The sequence below is a fragment of the Myotis davidii genome, unplaced genomic scaffold, assembly GCF_000327345.1.
Source record: "Myotis davidii unplaced genomic scaffold, ASM32734v1 scaffold1527, whole genome shotgun sequence".
Lineage (NCBI taxonomy): Eukaryota > Metazoa > Chordata > Mammalia > Chiroptera > Vespertilionidae > Myotis > Myotis davidii.
Window position 1 is genome coordinate 61,151 of NW_006298269.1, and position 26,647 is coordinate 87,797.

Sequence of the window (26,647 nt, forward strand, 5' to 3'; positions counted from 1 at the left end):
TAAATATTTAAATATATGTTATAAATATTTATATATTACGTATTATGCACATTGCATATAATATAGCTATATTTATGTAACGTATTTATATACTATATATAAACACTAAATATTTAAATATATTCAGTATATATATTTATTATGTTAACATAATAAAATTGTATCAAAAAAAGTAAAATCAAAAAACAAACAACATCTATATTTTCCAGAACAAAATTTAGTGAGTAGAGTGGCATTGCTATACATTTTTACACATCTCTCTAATGTTAAGGAGATAGCTGGATATGGCTTTCAGTCTGTTATAATATCACATATCTTGCAGCCTCTTGAAAAATGCCACTGTATAATTATAAGAGACTAAAAGAGAAAAAGGCAAAATCTTATGACTTTTGCAAACAGTTTCGGCTTTGTGGAACTCCTATAAGGGTCTTGGGAACCCTCCAGGCATCCCGGGTCCACACTTAGAGAACCATTGATCTATGTCTTTATTTATTTTTCGGCCTAATAGTTCTATCAGATGCTGAGAGAGAGGGATCAAAATCTCCTATTATATTGTGGAATTGTGTACTTCTCCAATTATTTCTGTAAACATTTCCTTTATGTATTTTGAAGCTTTGTTAGTAGATTCACATGCATTTATGATAATTGTCTGTCTGCTGGATTGACACTTTAATAATTATGAAATATCTTTCTCGATCTCTGGTAATACTCTTTGTCTTGAAGTCTACTTTATCAGAAATTAACATAACTTCTCAAGCCTTCCTGTTCCATATTGGCACCGCATATCTTTATCCATGCTTTTAAAATTTAAAAATGTAGACAGCATATAGTTGTCTTGCCTTTGTCTTTATTCTGACAACCATTGCTTTTAATCAAGGTGTTTAGCCCAATGATATTTAATGTAACATTTTTTAAAAATATATTTTATTGATTTTTTACAGAGAGGAAGGGAGAGAGATAGAGAGTTAGAAACATCGATGAGAGAGAAACATCGATCAGCTGCCTCCTGCACATCTCCTACTGGGGATGTGCCCACAACCCAGGTACATGCCCCTGACCGGAATCGAACCTGGGACCTTTCAGTCCGCAGGTCGATGCTCTATCCACTGAGCCAAACCGGTTTCAGCTAATGTAACATTTAATACAGTGGAATTGAGGCCAACATTTCAGTATTTATTTTCAGTTTTGTTCATATCCGTTTTTGTTTCTCTATTTTGCCTTTTATTATTATTTCACTTTTCTTAGGATTCTATTTTCATTTGCCTAGTTAAGCTTTCCTCCTAACCCTGCCCTGTCAGTGTTTCCTGTACCCTGAGGCCAGCACATTGCCTGAATCACAGTAGGTGTTGAGTAAATGGTGGGATGAGTCTAGCATGTCTTCTTCCCATCCGATTCCATACCTGACTGGCCCTGGGGCGGGGCGGTGGCGGGGTGGAGAAAGCCCACTTCCCAGATGGGGGAACAGGATAGCCAAGCTCTTAGTTCCCTCCCAGACTGGTCACCATATCGATGATCCCATTCTTGGGTTTTCTGTTTCCTATGTATGGATTTGGGTTTGGGTTCTGGTTTGGGCTTGTACCCATCATGCAATGTCAGTTCAGTCTCATTTATCAAGTTCACCATCAGAAACACAGACTATCGATCTGTTGTGCAGAGAAGGCTCAGTTCCCTCCAATGGAGCAGACAATTGCCCCACATCTCCTGGCGGCCTTCCCAGAAACGCCTGCAAATTGCCAGGAGAAACCTAACTGGGCCGCTCGCAGAGGGAGGCCGCACCAGGTGCTGGCAGGACCCTGAGGCGGCCCCCAGACGACCCTGCCATGCTCCCTGCTGGACGACACTCTCCCTGCTCAGGCCCTGCCGTGAGATGGGAGCTGTCTCTCCGAATGCCCTTCTCATCTGGGCTCTTCCTGGCCGCCTAGAGTTGCTTTAGTCCTTCCCAGCCTGTGTGACCTTGGGGCAGGGCCTAGGTCAGTGTGACGTGGCCCTCAGAGGCCGGCCAGGAGCTTGACCAAGACAGGCTGAGGCTCACATCTTCTTGACTCAGCCCGAGGAGGGACGCTGGGTATTCCAAATGGCTCTTGGCTGCGCATAATTACCCCAGAATTTAGGCTAGTGTTTCCCTAGGCGGGGGATGGGCTTGCAGGCTGTGGAGGTGAGCAGGTGGCTTTAATTGGGAAATGTTTGATTGCTTAATGTGGGTTATGAATTCACGGTGTTTTTATGATTCTTTCTCCCTTCCCTATCTCTTCAGTATTTTGTAACTGATATTTTTTTAACCCTCACCTGAGGACATTTTTCCATTGATTTTTAGAGAGGGGAAGGCAGAGGGAGATACAGAGAGGGGAAAACATCGATGTGAGAGAGACACATCAATTGGTTGCCTCCCACATGCACCCTGACAAGGGCGGGGAGCCTGTAGCCCAGGTACGTGCCCTTGACCAGAATCACACCCGGGACCCTTCAGTCCACAGGCTGATGCTCTATCCGCTGAGTCAAACCAGCAGGGCCATAACCGCTTTGTTTTTTAAAGGGTAATTATGCCTCACTGACTCCCTGTTCCTTCCATTGATAACCTTCCTAAAGGTTCCCTCTCTCTCTCCCCTTCTCTCTCTCTCTCGCCTTCTCTCTCTCTCTCCCTTTCCTCTCACTCTTTTCCCTTCCTGTTGGTCAGCTGAGCTCAAGTGACCCAACCTGGACAAACTCGAGAGGCGCCTTCCTGTGCAGAGAACCTCCTCTCCCTGAGGAGGGGCAGCTGTGCCCCAGGAGGCGGCACAGGCCCAGGAGCAGGGCCTTCCCTGGGGCGGGGCTGAGAGCTGCTGGTCCCGTCACCCCTCAGTCCATCCTGTAGCCCATTGAGCAACAAGGACTAACTCTCACCAGAGCTTCCACGTGCAGGCAGCTTCCCGAGCATTTTCCATATCAGCGCTTTCATCCCCAAGCCACCCACCGAGGCAGGGAGCTGGCTTCCCGCTTTGCACACGGGGATACTGAGGCACAGGAGAGCGAGGGGATTCCCCCATGTCCACCCAGCTAGCAGATGGCCAGGCCGAGGCAGTGTGGCTCCAAGCCGGACCCCAATGTGGCGTGAGGAAGGCGGGGCCCCAGCCGTTTGGGCTGGGGTGGTAGGATCCTCCTCAGCTGTCCCCACAAGCTTCTGTCTCCTGGTCCCTAGAGGGGAACTCAGAGTTGGGGGCCAGGGAGTGAAGCTGGCGCATCTCCGGGGCCCTGGGCTGCCAGATCCCTGACTGGCCGTTGGTCAGACACGTCACCCTGAGGGTCTTGTATGCAGAACAAGTGGGTGTGGTTTCTCTGGGTTTCCTGCTGGAAGCTGGGGGTCATGGCCATGGTGTCCTGTCCCCCCTGCAGCTCAGTTTGCCCAGCTGGCCCAGCTGAACCCGCAGGAGCGTCTGAGCCGGGAGACAGCCCTGCAGCAGAAGCAGGTGTCCCTGGAGGCCTGGCTGCAGCGCGAGGCCCAGACGCTGCAGCAATACCGCGTGGTGAGTGGGGTGTGCGTCCCCCTCCTCCGGGCCGGGGGGTCCACAGCCTGAGCTGTCGGGGACCGAGAGAGGGACAGGCCAGGACCCCGGGGGGCAGGAGGCCTGTGGGGGCCTGTGAGGCGGAGCAGGTGGGAGGGCAGGCCCTGCCTCCTGAGGGGGCCCTGCAGGGCTGCTCCCCGGGAGCCAGCGGGCCTGCTCCCTCCCGCAGGAGCTGGCCGAGAAGCACCAGAAGACGCTGCAGCCTTGGCTGTGATTTCTCCGTGGGCTACGAAGGCACCCTGACAGTCCTGTTCTTCAAACTCTTGGCTGCGGTCCACGGCGGAGAAACAAACACCCAGCAACACGATACTCACACGCATACACGTATATATAACAAAGCGGGGGCTCAGGGTGGTCCACCAGCTGCTTATTCTGCTCCCGAGTTTCCATGTGCAGCCACTCGCTCTGTCCTGTGACAGGTCTTACGTCACCAGTGGCCGGGCTCCCGGCACAGACTTTGGTGCCCCCGTCGTGCCCCCCGCCTGGGAAGGGGGTCACTGTGTGGGGGTGGAGCAGGGCCAGGTGCTCTGAGCTGATGCTCGGCCAGTTGGGTACAAACCAGGGTCACGCCTCCTGCGTGTCTGTGTTTCTGGAAGTCAGGGCAGCCCCTGTCCTGCTCTGCTCAGGGGACAGGACTGGGCGCTGAGGTGTAAAGCCTTCCTGGGTGAGCGTGGGGCTAGGTCTTGGGGGGCTCACCCCAGCCTGGAGCCTCTTCACCTTTGGCCTGGGGGAGGGGTGAAGGCCTGTCCTTTCCTTTGGCCCCGGGGCTGGGGTGCAGGTGTGAGAAGTTGGCCGAGATCATCTGGCAGAACCGGCAGCAGATCCGCAGAGCTGAGCACCTCTGCCAGCAGCTGCCCATCCCCGGCCCCGTGGAGGAGATGCTGGCTGAGGTCAATGCCACCATCACAGACATCATCTCCGCCCTGGTGACCAGGTGACTGCTGCCTCTCGGCCGCACCCAGCCCCGCATGTGGTTGGCCTGGGGGAGGCAGGGGATGCTTTGCAGATGCGGGGGCTCTCACTGGCACCTTTGTCTCTCTCTGCTCACACCCTTTCCCTTCTGTCCCCAGTCGCCGTTGACCTTTCCCAGTTTCTCTTGTGAGCGCTTCCTGGGCTGCCCTTGCTTCCTGCAGCCCTGTGCCAGCTGCCGAGTCCATGTCCCCGCCTCCCCTCCCGCCTCCCCGCGGCTCTCAGTGGCCTCCCTGGGAACAGGGTGTCGGCCACGTGCCCTTCCTCTGCCTGCCGAGCCCTGTGTGCGGCCTCCTGCCCACACGGGGGACCAGAGCCCTGTCCCCTGAGGCAGCATCTCGTCCCTTGGGTCCCCGCAGCACGTTCATCATTGAGAAGCAGCCCCCTCAGGTCCTGAAGACCCAGACCAAGTTTGCGGCCACCGTGCGCCTGCTGGTGGGGGGGAAGCTGAACGTGCACATGAACCCCCCCCAGGTGAAGGCCACCATCATCAGCGAGCAGCAGGCCAAGTCGCTGCTCAAGAACGAGAACACCCGCAAGTACGTGCGTCCTGCCTTATTGGCGCCTGACTCCGGGCTCAGTCAGGGGCCTGCCTCTGTCCTACACGTGGAGGCCTAGTGATGGAACAGCCCAGCCTCCCTGTCTGCAGTGTTTTGTCCTGGCGTTGCAGACACCGTCCGTGTCTCTCCTGTTCATTCTGTCTGTCCGGTGTTCACTTTGCTCCTCCTGCACAGAGGCCTATCCCGGCCCTGCTGTGCCCAGCACATAGTAGGTCAACAAGGATTGCACTGCTCGGGTGTTCTTGGGTCTGTGCTAAGTACTGGGACCCGGTATAATCCAAACAGAACTTGACTGTGCTTGGCTAGAAGAGTAGGCAGCAGGCATGAGAAGTGATTACGGACGAGTGACAAGGGAGACATGTGGAAGTGGGTCATGATGTAGGTGGAGCAGTGACACTTCGTCTCAGGCTGCAGGATGAATGGGAGGCAGCTAGGGAAGGAGCCTGGAGAGGGCAAACTTCCAGGCAGAGGACATGGGCCTTGTCCGGAAGGTGCATGTGTGGACAGAGAACCCAGGGCTGGGGTCCCGGGGTCGGGGCAGGCCACTCCTAAAGGGAGCCGTGCATGAGTGAATGAAGGAGTGGATGTGAGAAGGGGGAGACTTGGTTGTGTGGACTGAGTGATCTGGGCATAGGGTGATGAAGAAGGCCAAGAGATTCTCACTTTCTTAGATCTTACGTTCTGGCTGGGGAGGGAGACAGTCCTGTGCTTTTGAAAATAAGGCAGTGTCAAAAAGGGATACCCCGTAGAAAGAAAATCAAGACGGGGTGCTATCCCAGCGTCTGGGTAGACATATCAACACCCCATGGGTGGTTGAGGAGGGCCTTTCTGAGGAGCTATTTGAATCGAGACCTGAATGAGAAGGTCAAGAAGGTTTGGGGCAACAGGAAGAGTGAGTGCAGAAGTCCTGAGGTTGGACCACGCTTGCATGTTCCGCGCACAGACGAGGCAGCATGGCTTGCTTATTCTGAATAAGGGAAGAGGAACCCCATGAGGCCAGGGAGGAGGCGGGGGTGATCCTGGGGGTACTTGTAGGCTGTGGTCATGATTTTAAGTTCACTAGAAGCTGAAGGGTCTCACATCAGCCTTGATGCTCAAGGTATTTTGAACCCGATGATAGAGACCCAGACCCCACCCTTGATGACTGTCAGGTTGATGAGAAAGTAAGGCCGGGACCCAGCGAAGAACGTTCTCAGGGTAGGGCAGGGGCTGTGGGCCCGGCCAGCAGCAGGGCCATGTTCCTGGCCGGCCTGTGTGGAGACGGGGCTCTCCTCTCTTCCACAGCGAGTGCAGTGGAGAGATCTTGAACAACTGCTGCGTCATGGAGTATCACCAAGCCACTGGCACCCTCAGCGCCCATTTCAGGAACATGGTGAGGACAGGGCCTGGCTCTGGGAGGGAGGGAAGGTCTGCCCAGAGCTCGGTCCCTGTAACCAGCTCCTGTCTCCCGGCCCCGCTCCCGCCCCACCCACAGTCGCTAAAGAGGATCAAGCGCGCTGACCGGCGGGGCGCGGAGTCCGTGACGGAGGAGAAGTTCACAGTCCTGTTTGAGTCTCAGTTCAGCGTGGGCAGCAATGAGCTTGTGTTCCAGGTGAAGGTGAGGGCGCGCACTCCCATCCCCCCAGGTCACCCGGGAAAGCGCAGGGACCTGCCCACGGCCACGGGGCTGGTTTGGGAGCCCAGAGAGCGCCCAGTCCGCTCCGATGAGTTGCCCGGTGATGCTATCAGAAAACCTGCTTTCATTCTGCTGGTGCCTGTTTGCGAGGCTGTATCGTAATCTGGCCCCGGCCCACAGAACTCAGGCGATGGGCCGGGAAGAAAGATGTTGTTTCTTGTGTGTTTGTTTTTGCTTTGGTTTTGACGGGAGGGGCATGTGGTTGGGACTGTGGGGAAGCAATGAGGGTGGGGAGTCTTGCCCGAGCAGGGGGCAAGAGGGTGGTCGTATGCCCTCAACTCTCATTCTTTTGACTCCCCTAGACCCTGTCCCTTCCTGTGGTGGTCATTGTTCACGGCAGCCAGGACCACAATGCCACGGCCACCGTGCTGTGGGACAACGCCTTTGCCGAGCCCGTGAGTCCCCTGGGACCCCGTCTCCTGAGCCTAGGATCTCCCAGGGTCATTCTCAACCCCTCCGGGCCCTGCCCAGTGGTCCTCCCCCACCCCGGGACCAGCTCGAGTGAGGAGAGGGGAGAGGGGCAGCTGGTGTGAGTCCCCTGCCCTCGGCATGCCCTCGGGCTCCCGTTTTAGGATTAGGGTCTCCCAGGTCCGTGAGCTTGGTCTTTGGGATCTGGCCCTTGATCTTCCTTTGGCTTGTGGTTTGGGTCACTGATCTCTGTCCTCAGACCCCTGGTCTGGTCTCTATCTTGCACACCCACCTTCTGCCCCTGCCACCCCGCCTTCCTTTCCATGTGTTTGTCTCCTTTTCTGAGTCTTTCTCAGTCCCCTCTGTCTCCAGGTATCTGTAGGCCTGTGTGTCTGTGTTAGTGTGTGAGTATTTCCTGCTCCCTCAATCCCGCCCGCCCCTTCTTCTCTCCCGCTCAGGGCAGGGTGCCCTTTGCCGTGCCTGACAAAGTGCTGTGGCCGCAGCTGTGTGAAGCGCTCAACATGAAATTCAAGGCCGAAGTGCAGAGCAACCGGGGCCTGACCAAGGAAAACCTCCTGAGGTCAGTGCCCCACCCTCTCTCACAAGCAGGAGAGATGGAGGGGCTGGTACCCCAAGGAATGCAGTCAGCTGTGACAGCCAGAGCAGGACCGCAGAAGGGAGCCCGGAGCTGAGAGTCAGGGTCCTTGGGCTCTACTCCTCGCCTGGTTAACTGTTTTGCCAGGCCCCTTCCCTGCTCTGGGCCTCAGTTTCCCCATCTGTGAAATGAAGGGGTTGGGCAGGAATGGCTGTTGTACGTCCACCCCCCGCCCCATGGGGTTGTCGTGGGCCTCTGGGTCTCAGACCAGAGGCGAGCTGACTCTCCAGTTCCCTCGCAGAGGGGTTGGGGACTGTGTGGACAGCCGCAGTGCGGGACAAGTAGGGCGAGGAATTGGGAGAGGGTCTGGATGAGGACAAGAGGCACTGATGGTTTCCTGGGCCACCTGTGACAACAGGGGCCCCAACCCTGACTTGGGGTTTCCTGGGGTTCTCAGGAGAACTTGCCGGGCTGGAACTATACCTTCTGGCAGTGGTTTGACGGGGTCATGGAGGTGCTGAAGAAGCATCACAAGCCCCATTGGAATGACGGGTGAGGAGAGGCGGGCATGGGGGTCGGGAGGGCGTGGGCTCCGGGGACAGTGGCTGCTGGCCCAGCGGTGACACTGTATGTTCCGTGCTCCCAGGGCCATCCTAGGTTTTGTGAATAAGCAGCAGGCCCATGACCTGCTCATCAACAAGCCCGATGGGACCTTCTTACTGCGCTTTAGCGACTCAGAAATCGGGGGCATCACCATTGCCTGGAAGTTTGACTCTCGTGAGTGCCCTCTTTTGTCCACACTCCAGCCCCAATTTCCCTGCGCGTCCTTCTCCATCGGGCCTGCCTCCTTAGAAGGTACCTGGTGGGAAAGATAGGAACTGAACTCAGAGTCTGGGAGGAAATACATTCCCTTTCTATCATTTCCCATTTTGGAGAACCTAAAATCCTGGCCCCCTAAGGCTCCGGGATCGCTGGGTGAGTCCTTCAGCAGCTCCATGCTCTCCCTTCTCTGCCCTGACCTGGTCTTGTCATTACCATGTTCCCATGGACGTTGCCTTGCCCTGCGCCAGGGACCTCAGGGATGGGGTTGTCGTGGGGACTAGTAGGAGACCAGGTGTCTCCGCAAGCCCGTCCTGAACCCCACAACCCCGGGCCTCCTCCTGAGGGCGGGCGGCGGGTTGTGGGAACGAGCTTGTCCCTTTCACAGCTGACCGCAACCTGTGGAACCTGAAGCCGTTCACCACGCGAGATTTCTCCATCCGGTCCCTGGCCGACCGGCTGGGCGACCTGAGCTATCTCATCTACGTGTTTCCCGACCGGCCCAAGGATGAGGTCTTCGCCAAGTACTACACGCCCGTGCTCGGTGCGTCCTGCCTGGCCCTCCCCAGCCCTCCTCCGGCCCAGGGACTCACTCTCAGGCAGTGGGGACTCCCCAAGAACCCTGTGGGCTTCGGGTCACCAGATGGTGCAAAGCACGTGGAGAGGATTTCAGGGCTCGTAAGCGAGGAGAGGGAAAGCGAAACCACGGAGTCTGCTTTCTCCTCTGCCAAGGGAAAAGCCGGTAGACTCTCACTTCTGCCCTTGGGAGAGGAGGCTGCAGTGCTGGGGAGGAGCCAGGATGAGTCACACCCACAGACAGCACTTCTTCATCCACCGGCCCTGCTCCCCGCCCTTAATCCTGCTCCCAGGCGCAGTGCAGGCGCACAGTGGACAGGTTTTTCCTCTTCAACTTGTCCCCAACCCTTTGGTTGCGTTGGCTCCTTGGCGTTGATTCTGTTTCCTTGGCAGTGGAAGGGGTGGGGAGAGAGAAAGCAAAGGGCCAGAAAAGGAAGCCCGAGCAGGGATGAGATTGGAGCCAGGCTCTGGGTAGCCCTCTGGCTGACCCGTCAGCAGGTGTTCATTTGGGGTCCATGGGGGCGGTCCATGGGAAATCTCATCCTGGCTGAGGCCCCCAGCAGCTGGGATAAGCGACAGACTCCATGGGGTGAGTTTCCACCTCCGACAAGCTCCCAGAAACTTTGGTTCTCATCACAGTTCCCCCCTCGGCAGCTAAAGCAGTGGACGGATACGTGAAGCCACAGATCAAGCAAGTGGTCCCTGAGTAAGTGTCTGGGGTCCAGCTCTGGTCTCCTGCTGCCTCTGTTCCCCCACCACCACCACCACCACACGTCCAAGGGCCCAGCATTCCATTCTCCCTAAAACCTGGCTCAGCGCTGGGGAGGGAACCAGGCTTGGTCACCATGGGCCAGTGCCCAGGGCCCCTCCTGCACTTGTCCTTCTGCACCCGAGAGAGACAGAAAGATGCCCCTGAGCCCGTTCCCTGTCAGCACTGCCCTGAGGCCGCTGAGGCTCTGCTCTGCTTCCTCCTCCAGGTTTGTGACGTCTGCAGACTCTGCTGGGGGCAATGCCACCTACATAGAACAGGCCCCCTCCCCGGCTGTGGGTCCCCAGGCTCATTACAACATGTACCCACAGAAGTAGGTTGTGTTCTTACAGGGCTTCATGGGGGGCTGGGACTGGGCACTGGGCCTTGGGCTGGACCCCTGGAGGGCTGTGGGCCAAGGAATCCAGAGCTCCTCCAGGTCTGAGACCACCCAGCCCAGGCCAACCTCTGGCATGTGCCTGCCAGGTGCAGGGAGGGTGAGATCAACCAGTAAAAACCACAGTGCGTTTTGGGACTTAACACACAGCAGGGTCCTTGCTGTGGTGCTGTCTAGCTGTGTGACCTTGGGAAAATTATTGAGCCTCTCGGATGCTGTTTTCTCATCTGTAAAATGGAAGCAAGAATACCTGCCTTGGGGGATTGGGGTCAGGAATAAGGAGAGAGTGTGTGTAAAGCATTTAGCACAGGTGAGGCTACTGCAGGGATTTCACACAAGACAGATATGAATCGGGTGGTCGTTCTTGGGAGCCGGGGGAACAGGGTATCCTTGCTCCTCTCTGGGGTTCCCATGGTAGAGAAGTCATTCTCTTCTGAGTTGTGGATGGTCTGGGCTGGTTGTCTGTTTGCCTGGGAGGCTCAAGCTGTAGTGGGATCCCCCCCAGGCTTGGGGGGTCGCCAGCCAGGAGGCCCTGAGCAAGATTCCTGACACGGTCAAGCCTCATTTCCTCCTCTGAAAAGCTGAGTAAATGCCTACCTTACAGGTGGCTGGAAGGATTGGAGTAACGTGGTTACAAGGCCCAGGTCCTCGTAGGTGCTCAGTGGATGGTGCCTAGGATTTAATGGAATAGTGCCGCAGGTGGGCAGAGCTCACTGGGTCAGCCACCTCCTTGGACAGTTGAGGACAGGGAGAGGAAAATGCATTCCCCTCTATCACTCAGTGAGGCAGTGAGAGATGAGACTGGGTGCCTCCCAAAGAGCCGGTGACTACACCTTGGGGTGCAGGGGTCTAGCCAGAGCCGGTCTGAGTGGGGAGCAGACTGGGGACTGCCCCCGAGAGCTTGAGGCAGTGAGACTGGCCAGCTCCCTCTGACATCCCCCTCTCTCCACCAGTCCTGACCCCGTCCTTGAGCAGGATGTAGAATTTGACCTGGACGAGACCATGGATGTGGCCCGGCACGTGGAGGAACTCCTACGCCGCCCGATTGACAGTCTGGACCCCCGCCTGTCCCCGCCTACCGGGCTCTTCAGCTCTACCAGAGGCTCGCTCTCCTGAATGTGTGCATCCCACACTTCTTGGAAACAATAACCCGTGCAAAGGGTTCATAGAAATTGCAATTTTCGTGTTACTGTGCGTATTGGTGCCCTTGCAGGGCACCGTGTATATTTGTGTGCGAGGTGTGCCACCTCGCCTTCGCAGTCCTAGGTGTGTGGCTGCTGCCCAGGCAGCCGCCTTTTCCTCCAGATCAAGGTATTTCAGGAGAGCCCAGGGGCCTGTCTCTGCGGTGGGAGAGACTGAGCTGCTTCTGTCGCGACAGGTACTCAGTGCAGGAAACCGCCTCCTGCTGGGGCCTCCATCTGCTCAGCAGCTATTTGAATGAAACTGTTCAAGGAGGGGAATAGAGACGGCCAGCATCTCTAAGCTCTACTCCTGACTTAGAAGCTTTGCCTCCCAAGTGTGTGCGCGCGCGCACATATATGTGCACCTGCTCTCATGCACGCGTGTTGGTCTATTGCTTCTTCCCTTGGAAGGGAGGTTGGGGATGAACATGGACTCCAGACTTTTTGTGAAGTGAGAGCTTATCTAGGTGGTGGCCAAGTCCCTCGACCTCGATGGGTCATTTGAGTAGGCCCCGCCAAAGCCGCCCTGAGCGTGTAATTTCTTGGCCTCCCATCTGGAGCGTGATGCCATAGCCAACGCTCCCGCTCCTTCTCACTCAACATCCCCACCCCTCCATCTGGCCCCGCCTCCTCTCCTTGCCTCTGTTGCTTATAGGAGAGGTAGGAGAGGGGAAGACAGGTGCAGGACCTGGTGTGAACAGGGGGCCCAGGACTTGTAGGACTGACCCCTCTGATCCTGGAAGTAACCTGCATGGAGAGACAGCAGCCAGGCAGTGGGATCTGGAGTGAGGGGTGAAAGCTGATCTCTGCTTCCACGCTGCTGGGAGGTGGAACCTAGAAGAGGCCTCATCACAGTTGCATAACCCGCTGTGGTGGGAGAAGGCTTGCTGGCTCCGCCCTCCCAGGCTCTCTGGCCTGCAGCCAGGGGCAGCTGACAGTGGGACAGTGGGAGCCCCAGGTGGAAACCTCTCTGAAGGCGCAGGGGGGTGAGAAGAGGGAGTCTTTTGTACTTTGTACATAGGCCACACATTTGTGAAAAGTGTTTTTAAATAAAAAAATTTTTTTTTTTTCATAAAACTGCTGGTGTGGCTCCTGGTTGGGGAGCCCTGGGAGCTGGTGGCGTTTCGCTCCTTCCGTCCGACGTGGCCGACGCTGTGCTGTGTAGCTTGAAGCTACAACTCTGCTCCCTTTCTGTGTTTTAAGGGTGCCAACCCCCCTGGAACACTGTCAGTGCTTCTCACAAGACTAAAGAGCTAAGCCTCGAGGGGCAGGGATTGCTGGGGGAAGGGACGCGAGCGAGGAGCGGGAAGAAGTGTGGCTGCTGCTGTGAGCAATCCTGAAGCTGGCGGCTGAGGGTCAGGGCCACCGTGACTCTCGACCCTTCTGGGCCAGGGTCACTGGAGAGCCTCCCAACCACCCCTCTTCCCAGAGACCAGCAGATGGCACCATCCCACTGCCACTGTGTCTCAAATGGCCCGAGACCAGGAGGAGGCTGGTCAGGGCAGAAGGGGACAGTCTCCCCAAGGTCCAGGGGCTGTCACTGGGGCCCCTGGGGGAAGGAGGGAGCAAAGGCCTGCTCACAAGACTTCTTCAGAGCTCAAAGGAGGGAAGGGGCTGGCAGCCGCCCCAGGACGTGCAGGGGCCCAGAGCAGGGTGCTGGGGGTGGGTGGGAAGGGAAGCAGCCGCCAGCCCCGCCTGAGCAAACTAATCTCGTTCCATCTCTGCAGGGCAAGGCGGCTCATATCTCACACTCCTGCTCAGATCTGCTCCGTGGGACTCGGCACAGGGGGAGGGGGTGGGAGAGCCGAGGGGGCGCCCATGTCTGTGAATTATCACCATTGACTGCAGGCTAGAGCAGCAGCTGGTTAGGTGTTCAGTTCACAGTTCACACCGCTGAGTGACTGAAGAGAAAGTGATAATGGAGCAACTGTGGAAGGGGAGGCCTTGGGGGTGGGGTGGGAGATCTCCGTCTCAACCCCCTTAGGTAGCTTATCAGACCCCAAACAGGAGGCCCAGCTTGCAAAGGCCCTAGAGGGAGGAGGAGGGAAGGCCTCCACTCTGACACCTTTGTGTGAAGGAGTATGACCCCTGGCTCTTCCACTGGCCCTTAGCTGGAAGCTGGTGACTAACTTAAGTTGGGGAGGGTTGCTCAGTTGCCCCAAAAGTGGGTCTGAGTCAACTCAGCAATGAGAGGCGAGGGTGACAGAGCAGGGCCCCCACCTCCTCTCCAGACGCAGGCCTGACCTGTGGGTCAGGCCCCGCAGAACCTCCACCAGCCAGAAACAGAGCTGCCACTCTATCAGGCAGGTCCTATATATTTTTATTTTTAGAAGTTAAAGTAGATACAGCAATATACAAAAACACACACAATAATATAAATTTTTACACTATGAAGTATACATTGGAATTTGGTGCAGTGGCCAGGACAACAGCTTAAAACCACTGTATAAGTAGGTTAAGCGATCAATGGGACCCCTCGGCTGGGGCTAGGGTCGGGCGGGGCGGACAGAAGAGAGAGCGCGGGCAGGTCCTGGAGAACTTGGTTCTTTAAGGGAGCGGCTGACCAAGTCTCAGCCAGAGTTAAACCCAGATACAAATGCTACTCAGAGCCCTGGACTCCAGAGAAGCCGGATCCTTGCTCCAGATCCCTCAGATCTAGATCTCTCATGTTATGAGTCAAGCTTATTATGAACAAGAGAGTTTCTGGAGAAGGGAGAGCTCTGTGCAACCTGGCAACCGGTTCTAGGTGGGAAGACAGGGATGGCCAAGGGCCACCCCTGTGTGTCTTGGAGAGAAAGTCCTCATCCCCTTAATTCAGAAACTGGCTAACTGGGGTATACCAACAGCATTCCATAGAAACTCCCATCACTGACTCAGGTGGTTTGGGACCACCCCCTACACCCATGCCTCTGGGCCAGGGGGGCCCCCGTAGCAAAGACCACCTCTTCCGCTCCCGAGTGTCCCGAAGTGCACAGTAACTGCGACCTGTTCTGCCTCAGCTGTGGGGCCTCAGCCGGGAGAGTCACCGGTGTGGGGGGAAGCTGGGAGCACGCCCCCTCACACAGGGACAGGCTGAGTTTATCAGCAAGCCTTTGCCCCTGGGTTAACCAAGTGAAGAAATAATTACAGGTGCTGTGGGCAATCACCAAGAAACTGGGGTGAGAGCCACATTCCCTGAGCTCTTGTCGGTTGGGGCCCCACTGTCTGAGTCATGTTCAACCTGTCACTCTCTCCCTCTTACTCCAGGAGGTCCTGAGACCAGATTCCTAAAGCAAACAGGACAAGGGACCTTTGGACACTGCAAGGGGCCATGCCATAAGAGAGGTGGGGGGTGGGAGGAAGAAGAGAGTCACCCCATTCTTTATAAGGCACCCACAGAACCACCGGGCTCTGAATAGGAGCACATGTCCAAGAGGGAAGGGAGGAAAGGTTATAAGTACCCCTCTGCCAGCCTTACCTACTAACAGACCAACACATAAAAGGAAAATAAAAACTCTATTTAAAAAGACTAGAAGGTTTAGGTTCTCCTTCAACCTTCCTATTTCAAAACCAAAGGCCACGCCACAGCTCCAGAGGCCCTTTAAGGGCTGGGCCTGAGGCCCGTTTCAGGGTTTGTATGAAGTGTCAGCCTGAAGAAAGCTGAAAGCCTGAAGCACCAAGGAGGCTATTAACTGAGTTTTCGTAAATACAGAAAAAGGCTATGCTGATACAGTGTTTTTGCCTTTTAATTATTATTACTGCTTTAAATTTAAAAAGAAACCTAGGGGCTCTGAAAGTCCTATCTTTTATTTGGATGTTAGCAAGGTTAAAAGTGCAGTGCCAGGGGTATGCAGCTGGAGGCAGCCTGTGGCGTTAGCTTACAGAAAAGGGCAGAGGGATGCCGCTGGCACCAGGAGGCACTTGTCGAACAACAACAACAAGCTGCTGAGAAAGGAGGGCAGGGGGACAAAAACACGTTTCCTTTCCTTTCCTCCCTCTTGCCACCCCTTCCACATCCCCTGATCACAGTCTCAGAGAACGCTGTCTTATTTGCATTTAGATAAAAGCATATCACCCACATTCATTCATGTCTCTATTTGAAAACAGTGCCCAGATTGCTCAGATAGCAGAAGTAGGAGATTAAAACAAATCTGGAACCACAGAGTGAGGAGTTCAGATGCTCTGGGGCTTGGCTGTCTAAGGGTGGAACAGAGGTGCCTCCGCCATCTCTCGCTGCAGCTTCAGTCCTCGGCGCCTCACATGGGGGAGGTAGCGCACTCTGAGGTCAGCTCCATGTCGAATGTGAGGGACTCTGGAGGGACAGACGGGGAGAGCTGGTCGGTTGCCTGGTGAGGCACACACCCCTAGCCCTTTCGGTGACAGAGGCTCAGGCCCTCTGCCACCCAGTCTCCTGCCCCTTGTGGCCAGGTCAGGGTTGGATAACCTAGATTCACTCTCCTCCCTATAAGATCTTGCCCTGGAAGGGCGCAGCCCCTTCCTACCTTAACTCATTCCCAACTCTCTGTGCTTAAAGTCGACCCAGGGCTGCCCTGTTGAATGCGGCAGCCTGGAGTCACAGTGACTAGTCCAAAGTGAGAGGGGCTGTGGCTACAAAACACCCAGCAGATTTCAAAGACTCAGTGCAAACACCTCACTCATTTTTTTCTTACACGTTGAAATGATAGTGTATTGGATTTATTGGGCTACACAGAAAATATTAAAATTAACCTCACCTGTTTCCTTTCACTGTTTTTAACGGGAAGATGTACACTTACGCACGTGGCGTGGTGCATTTCCGCCGGAGAGCGCTGCTCTCGAGCCCCTTCTACAATCCCCGTGACCAGCTCTTGGCTCCGCACATGGGCCATCACACAAGGGGGACCAACTGCCCTCCAAATACTCACCAAACTGCCCTCCTGCTGAGGGTTCAGCACCTTCACCATTATTTCCAAACTGCATCAATGAATCTAAAGTGCGGGGGGACATCGGCAGGTCAATGGTATTGCTGCAGGTCGTTCTGTAGGAAATGGGGAGCAGCGGGAGGGGAAAGGGCCGGGTTGACAAGACACAATGGATAAAAAAAAAAAAAAAGAACAAAACACACACACACAAGCCATCAAACTCTGGTCTCCAACAGAAAAATAAAAGCTCAAGCTTTTTAAATGCACAAGATCACCGTGATACTAAACACAGCCCAGGGCCTCCAACCCTCGCAGAGTAACTCTCACCCATGTCCCATTTCCGGGGTAACTGAGGACATTAGAAATGGAGGCAAAATTGGGAGAGGAGGCCACTTACGGTGTCACACAGATGAACTTGGTCTTCAGGTAGGGGGCAGCACCTGGAAGAGGAAACGGGCCTTACTGAGTGTGCCCCTCTCGGGGCAGGGCAGGAGGAAGCGGCTGCCCCAGCTGGGCTGACCTGAAACTCACTCCATCCTTGAGCAGAGACTGTTTTGAACCGCCATCTCCCTTCAGGGCTGCCCTCCCACTCTGTACACGACCTGATGTTCTAGGCCAGTGATGGCGAACCTTTTGAGCTCGGTGAGTCAGCGTTTTGAAAAACCCTAACTTAACTCTGGTGCCGTGTCACATATAGAAATGTTTTGATATTTGCAACCATAGTAAAACAAAGACTTATATTTTTGATATTTATTTTATATATTTGAATGCCATTTAACAAAGAAAAATCAACCAAAAAAATGAGTTCGTGTGTCACCTCTGACACACGTCATAAGTTCGCCATCACTGGGCTAGGCCCTTGCAGCCCTGGAAGTTCCATGAAGTTTTCCTTAACTACAGAAACTGTCCCACCCGAGCCCAGAGAAATGCCAGCCTGTGTTCATGCTTTCCCTGGATTGTGTTAACGTGTCACTGCCTGGACCTGGTCTGAGGATAGTGTGCTGGCCGGTCGTGTCACTCGGGTGACTTCTCTACACGCAGAAGCAGCGTGTACGCAGTGTGGGCATCCTGGTCAGTCAGCACCGGCCCTCAGTCTCTGAGAGAACGTGAAGCCTCGGATGCTTGTGGTTCCGAAGCTGAGGGTCACACCTTCTGTTCCTATTGGCACTAATCTCCTCTGTTACAGTTTTAGGTGAGGGTATGAGAAACTTCCCAGTTGGATAACTACATCACCAAAAAAGCAGCCTCTCGATAAAAGGGGTGTTTGTGGTGCAGTACAATGGACTCTGGACTGGAAAACAGGAGGCCCAGGTGTATTCAATAACAGAAAACCTGGGGCAAGGCCCTTAATTCATGTGTAAAATAAATGGGAGGGGGACGAGGAAGGTGCCCATCTCTGCCATTTCTAATTCTTTTTCTATAGTTAGACACGTGAGAATTGGAAAAAATGCATTTTAGGTACTAAATACTTACACCAAGAGGTCAAGGAACCTTGGAGACACTGGCATGAAATTTGGGGGGTTCCGGTGAATAGATCACGTAGGAGGCAGAGAGTAGGGTGGGGCAGGTTGGAGAAGCACATGTATAAAGCTAGGGGCTTATACAGAAACCGAGGAATCAGAAAGTATAATGACAATCTGACAGAAGGCATCGCCAAGGGGTCCTTAGATCCCTGCCACCTAAGTTATTTTTTGGCCAAGAAATAGATTTATACGGTACAGAATCCAAAGAAGCTACTGAGGCAGGGTTCTGGTGTCTTAGAAATCCATTTGGCCAGATCTGAGGGGAGCTGACACCCCAGATAGAAAAGGATTTCAACTCACCAATGATCTGGGTAGCTGAGCAAAATAGCTTCATCCTGAGATGGAACAGCAGAAGCACACGAGAGCTAAGACTAAAAGCCCAATTGTGGCTCCATCCAAGGTTGTAAATGTACTTTATCCAATTTGTAAGGTCAGGGATTTGTCATTTCTAAGCGGGGCCTCTCTCCCAAAGCCATAGGAAATACCGTGTGGGCTTACAGAGAAGTAAGGAGGGAAGAGTCCCCGGAGGCCCGGGTCCCTGGGAGATAACAACACCTTCGTGACAGGAGTAGAAGGAAAACAGCCACAGACTCATCTCCCTGGAGACGCCCATTTTCATACAAGAGCTGCACACACACCCTGTCCGCCCCCACCTGCCCCCTGGACCCCATCTCTAGGCTCACACCACACCAAGCCCCTCCCTGCACACTGCTTACACTTGCCTCACCAGGACGCAGGCAAAACACTCAAGTAATTAGTTCCTTTTTTGTGATTGGCATCTTGCCCCTGAGGCAACACCAATGTCTCCAAGCAGGACAGGACCTTGCCTCCCTGGCACACAGGAGGGATGGGTGGTAATTGAGGGCACGGCCTCAGAGTGGGAACTTGGATCCCGAAAGTATAATTAGTCGAAATACCAGCACACGGGCCTAATTGTCCTCTGCAGAAGGAACAAAGAGCAGTGTGACGGGGCCTGATAAAGAGATCTCCCAACTGAAGCACAACGTGGAAAGAGAGATAAGTAGCAGACAGGAAGTAAGAGTTAAACTCTTCTAGAACATGAACAAAACTCAAAACCAGAACAAGGGGAAAAGGAAAGTCAATTGTCAAGTAGCTCAAATTTCAGCCCCAAGAAATTCTTCAGAGGGAATCCCTACGAAAAAGTGGGAGGGAAGCTGGTGGGTTTGTGTGTGAGCTATTTGTACAAAAACCATCTTTGCAAAATCAACTGGGTCAGGGCAGCTAACCTCAAAGGATCACTTTAAGCCACTGTTGGTTTCCATGATTAAGAAAAGTGAAATAAAAAGAATGATGGCAAATCATAACTTCCTCATCAGGATCTAGACCAGTGATAGCAAACCTTTTGAGCTCGGCGTGTCAGCATTTTGAAAAACCCTAACTTAACTCTGGTGCCGTGTCACATATAGAAATTTTTTGATATTTGCAACCACAGTAAAACAAAGACATATTTTTGATATTTATTTTATATAGTTAAATGCCATTTAACAAAGAAAAATCAACCCAAAAAATGAGTTCATAGGTTCGCCATCACTGATTTAGACAGAGAACCTAGAGAGCTGAAAGCAGCAAACACTGATGGGAACAGACTACAGGGGCTCTGCCCCTCCACGCTGATGACAGCGCTAGAGATTAAGGTTTCATATAAAATAATTTGCATGTAACTTATATGAACACATTAAAAAAATCTTCTTTCCAATAGCTACACATTCTAAACATCAACTCCACACCCCTCCCTCCAGTTACCATCTTGCCTTTCAATCACCGCTCTCCCCGACTCTGCTTTCAACCCATGCTCCGATGCTGCTAACACTCATTTCCTGCAGAAAGCCTTTCTTCATCCCACTCGACACTGCTTAGATTGTTCAGTGACGAGGAAAAGGAAACACGCTAGACTGAAGTCTGGGTCACAAACCTTCTAGCATCTACTATGTGAGAAGCACTCTGCTTGCTGGGCATCCTGTTATAAAGAATTCTGTCCTTGCTTTCTCTTTGCAGCATTTTGGGAATGTGTGGGGTGGGTAGGGGTGCTCCCCGGGGGCAGACACTAGTGACTCTGAGTCCTCTCCTCTTGCTAACCCATTAGCCACACCAAGAGCACTCACTACAAAGTCCTTTCCCATAAAGAGGAATAAAGATCACTGGGTCCTTAGGCACCTCCTGCCTGTTCTCCAAGGGTCCTACAAGTCCCCTCTTTTCCCCAGAATTAAATGTCTGACACGGAAAATCAACAACTACCTGGGTCAGCCTCAGGATGCTCCTGGCTCTCTGGCCGACAATACTTTCCGAACGCCTCCTCCTTAGGAATGTCGGGGTAGAGATAGACCAGTGGAGACACCAGGATATTGGTAGCATCCATGATCTTATAGCCCATGATGATTTCCGCGAATGACATGTTGTTCAGCTGCTGCTTAGTATATGGTTCCACCGACTGGATCTGTGTCTTACCTGTCATGGGAGATGGGAAAGGAAGATAATGGAACCTATGGTTAGGTAACCTCAGGGAAAACTACCTCAATTATTTTTCCTTGAGAGGGGAGGACTTAGGCCAACCTAGCATTTGAGACGCTGAATCCAGCCCAGTCTCCAGCACGGAGGATATATTCAGACGTCTGGAGAGGCTATCCAGCTGGGTCACAGGTAATACATTTGAATAACTACTTGCATAAGATATATTAACAGGTAGGGAAGAAAGGAGACAAAGGATAAAACTTAAATTGCAAATTTCTAGGCAATTATTAACCCCTGGAGCAAGCAAAACAAAAATGGCAAACTAATCCTTCAGCTGGAAGAATTTTAGAGAAAAGAAATCAACCAAGTGTGTTTTGCAAGTCTCAGGTGGGGGTGCAAGGCCATCTCCTCCCACTAGGGGGCAGTGAGTGCTTGAAACTAGCAGCAGCCATGGCGGCAGCAATGGAGTGGGAGGGAGCAGCCAAGCTTACCGCTGATGTCCTTCTCCACCCAAGTGAAGGTGACACCTCCTTCTTTGCTGCTTTCACTGAATCTTAGCAGGAAGGTACCTGGGGGCTTGGTGCTCAAGATGGCCCTCTCTCTTTCCTTGCTGATAAAGCCCATTATGTACCTGGAGCCAAAGGGAAACAACAAGGTTAGGGTTGAAGGGGCCTAGCCACTGGCCTGCTGAGACAGCAGGTGACTTGTTACACCTGTGTACTCGGCCAGACACAAGAGTGTTAACCTACCCTTCATTCCAAAGGGCCAGAATGTACTTTTTCACAAGGTCAATGATATTGTCCAGCCAGACCCAGAAGGAGAAGCCCTTGCCAGCCATGTTTTCCTGGAGAAAAGAATAATGGGAAGGCCAAGTCTACCACCATCCCAGCCTTTTCCTTCCTAGGGGTTCAATGCCACCAACATCCTCAGGCCTATCTACCCTCAGGCAGGTCCTAGTGGCCGCTGGACTAAGAGTCTAGCGCCTGCAGGCCCAGCACCTCCCAAGCGACCTCACTGGTGAGCATCACCTCCCACAACTATTCCCCAGACATGATGGCAAGGAGTTAAGAAGATTGCTTACTTTGCAAAATTTTGCCCATGTGATCTGACACCCTGAATAGTTCACACCAGGTCCTGAAGGAAAAAAGAATAAAGTAATATAATTTCTAGCTTTAAATGAAGATCTTCTTTCTTTATTTATTTCTTTTTTATCTATTGATTTTAGAGAGAGAGAAAGGGAAGAGAGAGAAACATGCACCCGTTGTCCCACCCATTCATGCATTCATTGGTTGACTCCTATATATGCCTTCACCAGGGATCGAACCCGCAACCTCTGTGTATTGGGACAATGCTCCAACAAACCAACCGAGCCACCCAGCCAGGACAAGATCTAATTCTTGTCTTACGATGCGCCATGAAACCATTGATTTTCATGTATTTGACGGTTGCCACCATGCACAGATACGCATATGCTTAAGCAAGCAAGCACCCACTTTTTGACCCACTCCTCCCTGAGTAGTTGTTTAGTCCAGCAGAGATGGTAGGTGATGGACCAAGTCCGCCTTGCTCTTCCCTAGCTAATGGGGGCCCAGGGACACACAGATGAGCGGACACCTGGGGTTACAGGGCCACATTTAGTGGCAGCACAGACAAATATACTTATAGCCCAGGTAGCACACAAAATTTCTACTAAAAATTTTCTAGCTACGGTTTATTGAAGAAATGGCCTGGGATATCAAGCCTATAGTTCCACCTTCTAACATGCACTGGGAGGTGAGGGAGATGCCACCATGAGAAAAGAAATCTGCCTCCCGCCTCATAAGAAAGATCACCATGAGGCAAACTTCCTCTGCACCTAACGTCCCCACCAGCAGGAGCACACGTTTCTGCCCTGGCACAGAGCCTTGCTCAGGAAACTTTCCTAAATGAAGGCCAGGTTCCTTTTCTGAGGAGCGCAGGAGGGAGAAGAGGTAAAATGCTGACCTAGGAGTTTCTCTGCCAGCGTAGTCAACTGTTCGATGCTCAACCCTCGCTTCGTGGTGGAAGAGAACTGCCAGCTCAGCACCTCGGCCACCTGATCCCAGGTTCCAATTGGGGGTTTTGTGAAAAAGTTCACGTTCTATTGAAAATAACACATTTGCTCACTTAGATGAGGACAGTGCTTGAGGACCTGCACGAGGTGCCACCACCACCTCTGGGCAGTGAGGAGTCAGAAGGCACTGACCTTGGGGTTGTTGGTCAGCATGTTATACCACAGGATGGATGCCCAAGCATTTGGCATCTGACAGATGTTGGAAATCACCACCACTGGCAGGGAGTGTGTCTGTGGAGAAAGTGGGAGATGAGTTGGTTGCGGGTGGAGGGAAGGGAGGTAGAAGGCCCTCATGGCTTCAAAAATTTCTTCACCAGTATCTCCCGGGATTTGGAATAGAAGGCCATGCCATAAACCACACCCATAAACTGCACCAGAGTAGGAAGAATGCCGAACACAGGCCACAGGACTCAGCTTGTTGTCAGAACATAACTAAGAACTTGTAAAACCTGACTTGCTCAAAGCTGGACTCACAGTCCACAGATTCTTCAAGAATAGAAGCTGTATCTGCCCATTAAACAGAAAGGTCTCAGAAATCAAAGACTAGGATTCCTGCCTTTGCGGGTATATCTTTAATTTAAAGATTAAGAAAGTTGGGAAAAGAGAATGCAGAGGCCATGATTTTCTGTATACTAAAATAATTGACTTTTTAAAGACTTCTTGCCCAAACTTGAGAAATTAGCTATCATCAATTTCTACATATAGATTTGATATCAAGTTTGCATAAAGCTGAGTATATAGGTACCTTCTAAGCATTCAAGCAAGACTATACCCGCAGACAGAATATTAAAGAATTTTTAAAAAAAAAAATAAGCAAAACTGAATGCAGTGCCTTACAAAGAGTCATCATCACTCCACCTTCTGTAGGAAAAATACCATCTAGGAGTCCTTGTCCGGAACCACCCCTGCATGTAGCACTATCCCCATCCTGTGGCAGAACTCACCTCTAGGTCAATCTTGAGGCCTTGGTGATATACCTCCGTCTCAAAGGTGATCAGGTGCAGCTCCTCGGTCACAATCAGGGAGGCCTACAACATCAAGAAGGACATTCGGGACTCAGCCACAGTGAAGGAGAGGAACATGCCACAGCCACGCTGCACTGAGACGAGAAACCCACCAGGTGGCCACTCACAAACTGTCAGGGACACAACTCTATGCACATACTCTCTTCACCACTAAGACTCTCCAGTGCTAGGACCCTTAACCTGATCTTTCACTGCATTTTATAATATTACAGAGATCCAAACAGGTCATTTATAAAATGGGTAAGGCATAAAGAATATCAAAACAATGAATGCCTGTTTAAAGAAACACCCAGTTTAAAGAAAAGACCATTACCACTGAGATTCTCTGGGCATCTTTTCCCAACCCCATCCCTGTCCCTCTGTAACTGCTATTTTGTATTTTGGGTTTATTGTTTCCTAGCTTTTCTTATGGTTTGACCGTAATTATATCTCCAAACAGTGTATATGTTGTTTTGTTTTAGATGTTTGTGAACCTTATACATATGGAATCATACCCTATGTATTCTTTGGTGACTCACTTCTGATATCCCTGTGGTTGTGTGCATAGCGATTTATTTATTTTCACTGTTGTGTAATATTCCATCAATGATTTACAACAGAAATCATTTCCCGCTCTGGTGGTGGTGGGTATTTACGTGAGTTGTATTCAGGGCTTATCACCAGGCTGCTGGGACATCTGTACATGCCTCCTGGTACACGTGTGCAAAGGTTCTCTATTGTTAAGTCCCAGGAATGGCATTGCTGGTTTATAAAGTATGCTCCTTTTATAATGCCAAATTGTTTTCCAAAGCCACTCTAACAATTTATACTCCCACCAGCAACCTTATTTTGAACAAGAGTTACTAATGACTTCTAAGAAATAGAATTTCAATTCATTTTTAAAATATTGTTTTTCTGGTTACAAAAGTAGTATGTATTCAGTTTAAAATGCAAATATTACAGAAATAGTATAGAGTAGCCTCAGATACTAATAGCAGCACAAATAAATAAGTACTGCTTAATGTATATTCCTCTAGAATTTTTTAATGCATACATGAACACACATAACAGTGTCATGTGTTTTTAAAATGAATATACTAATATTCTACTTGGAATATTTTGTATCTTGCTTTTATCTAAACAAACGTGCCACATACATTTTTCCATAACATTGCACATAAGCTACTTCACTCCTTTCTGTCAAATATTATAAATTCAATCCATTTTTGTTGTAGAGTGTGTGTGTGTGTGTGTGTGTGTGTGTGTGTGTGTGTGTGTGTTTTTAGGCCTGCTACATTTTAGAGAAAAGAGAAAAATGGCTCAGGACAAATATCAGAAAAAGAACAGGGTGTCATGATTATTTTTAAAGATTACAAACTACTTTTTGGTCACATTTATGTATTTTTTCTAAAGCTTGTTTTTGACACTAAGAATCCAATAATCTGAATCAATGGGAGGCAGAGAAGAAATAAGGGGGATAAAGAACAAGTAGGTTTTGTTCTTTTTCTTTTTACAACTAACTCACTCAGATTTGTTACAACCTTCTATCCCTCCTCAGTCAGAAAAACAAGTCAGCTGGCAGAGGCTGGAAGAGGAATTTGGAAAGCCCCAGGCCAGGTGGCAGGCTTCCTTGCTACTACAGGGGTGTGGGTAACAGCAAGGGACTTTCCACTCCTGCTTAATGGGATGTTAGCTCTTGGGACAATCAAGGAAATGCTCCAGCCAGAAAACTCCGGGCAGATGAGACTTCCGGGATCGGGTCATTTTGGCCCACAGCAACTCTCCTGAACGACTACACTGAAATAGCCCTTTTCCTTCCCCCTCAAAGAAATGCCTCCCAGCTGGCTTTTACCCCCCAAAAACTTACGTCACAATTGGCTCGGCCCCCATTCCCACATCTTTGCTCTCTCAGGGTCTGTAAGAAAAGCAAAGAGCATCTCTGTCACGCGAGGCCGCCCCCTCCCCTCTCCCTCTGCCACAGCCCATGGAGAAGGACCAGGTTTCTCCCGCATACCAAGTGTTTGAATTCTGCAGAGAGGCTGCCGTTGTTGGATTCTTCCATGTTCATGACTTTTGTGTTTGTGCCCAGAATGTTAAATTTCCTGGATCTGAATCACAGGAGAAAAACCACCCACATGAGTCCCTGAGCGGCCAGGGGACAAAGTTAGAGTGAACAGAACAAAAGGAAGCCCCCCCTAGGCTGAACTCACCCTCGGAGAGCTGCTACATCCCCAGAGTCTCTGTTAGGAACACAAACCAGTGTTAATAAAACGGTCCCGTGTTTCTTCAAAAAAATCTACTTTAAACACCTGTAATTTACTCTGGTAGAAAAACTGCTGTGTTGCTGGGAATTTCTATCATTCCATTACATTTGTTATGTAAAATATACCAAACCTGTACATGCTTAAGTAGTAGACACAGCTGGTTGCCTACCCAACATCATCTGCTCCCTTCCTAACAGAACTTTGCTTCTCAGTACCCTTCCATCCCCACCTCCGGGGGATCCTGATCATTAAGTCCATCAGAACATAACATGCCCACAGTGCAGTGGTCCGGGGGTGAGGACATGACCTACATGGTTTCAGTCAGAGTGGGAAGGAATTACAACCCAGGCTGGACTTACAGTCCACAGCTGTGGACATGAGAAAGGAAGCACATGGCCTTTGCGACAAGCAACCATGTTGCAACCCAGGAGGGAACTTTGCAATGCAGGTGATGCTTACGATGACAGAAAAGGGACAAACAATTCTGGGTCCTTGATGCCATCAATGAGTCACTGACCTCACCATCAGGAACTTGCCCTAACTCTGCATTTCCAGTTATACTGGGTTGCAAACTTCCTTATTATTTAAGTCACACTGGATTTTCTGTAAAAGTTTACTGTTACCTGAAACTCAGAGCATCACATTTGGTATACTATTCCCAGTGTGCCCACTGTCCTTTAACTCTATGTTTTTTAATATATAATCTTTTTTTTAAATATATTTTATTGATGAACTCTATGTTTTTTAATATATAATCTTTTCATATAGTCACATTTCCTGGTCTTTTCCTTTTGATTATTTTACTAGAGCCCGATGCACAAAATTTGTGCAAGGGGCTCAGCCCTCGCAGCCGCAACAGCTTGCCTCAGCCCTTGCAGCCCGGCTTGGACGGTAGGCTATTGGTCTAATTAGCATATTACGCACATGCCTGGGCCACAGGCTCCATCC

The 26,647-nt window shown here is 51.6% G+C and overlaps 2 protein-coding genes across 3 annotated transcripts in view; one reads left to right on the forward strand and one right to left on the reverse strand.

Annotated features, from left to right (window-relative positions):
- Positions 1-12,544, forward strand: part of STAT5A (signal transducer and activator of transcription 5A) — a 21,728-nt gene extending 9,184 nt beyond the window's left edge. Inside the window, 15 exon segments of the mRNA XM_015570576.1 lie at positions 3,370-3,500; positions 3,709-3,749; positions 3,959-4,061; positions 4,220-4,473; positions 4,868-5,047; positions 6,353-6,440; positions 6,543-6,665; positions 7,046-7,138; positions 7,610-7,731; positions 8,110-8,298; positions 8,393-8,523; positions 8,954-9,109; positions 9,796-9,847; positions 10,119-10,223; positions 11,240-12,544. Coding sequence (XP_015426062.1) covers positions 3,370-3,500; positions 3,709-3,749; positions 3,959-4,061; positions 4,220-4,473; positions 4,868-5,047; positions 6,353-6,440; positions 6,543-6,665; positions 7,046-7,138; positions 7,610-7,731; positions 8,110-8,298; positions 8,393-8,523; positions 8,954-9,109; positions 9,796-9,847; positions 10,119-10,223; positions 11,240-11,402 — 1,931 coding nt within the window. The 3' untranslated portion in view covers positions 11,403-12,544.
- Positions 12,545-13,790: 1,246 nt separating this feature from the next.
- STAT3 (signal transducer and activator of transcription 3 (acute-phase response factor)) overlaps positions 13,791-26,647 on the reverse strand; it is a 21,836-nt gene continuing 8,979 nt past the window's right edge. Inside the window, exons 10-22 of one of the 2 annotated variants that reach the window (XM_015570553.1) lie at positions 25,646-25,675; positions 25,450-25,543; positions 25,303-25,350; positions 23,376-23,459; positions 22,564-22,662; positions 22,323-22,458; positions 21,421-21,473; positions 21,089-21,183; positions 20,831-20,970; positions 20,127-20,336; positions 16,745-16,787; positions 16,351-16,463; positions 13,791-15,758 (exon numbers count right to left, since the gene is read on the reverse strand). In XM_015570553.1, coding sequence (XP_015426039.1) covers positions 15,703-15,758; positions 16,351-16,463; positions 16,745-16,787; positions 20,127-20,336; positions 20,831-20,970; positions 21,089-21,183; positions 21,421-21,473; positions 22,323-22,458; positions 22,564-22,662; positions 23,376-23,459; positions 25,303-25,350; positions 25,450-25,543; positions 25,646-25,675 — 1,201 coding nt within the window. In that variant the 3' untranslated portion in view covers positions 13,791-15,702. Of the gene's footprint in view, positions 15,759-16,350; positions 16,464-16,744; positions 16,788-20,123; positions 20,337-20,830; positions 20,971-21,088; positions 21,184-21,420; positions 21,474-22,322; positions 22,459-22,563; positions 22,663-23,375; positions 23,460-25,302; positions 25,351-25,449; positions 25,544-25,645; positions 25,676-26,647 lie in introns of both variants that reach the window. The other variant, XM_015570554.1, reaches the window with a different exon arrangement.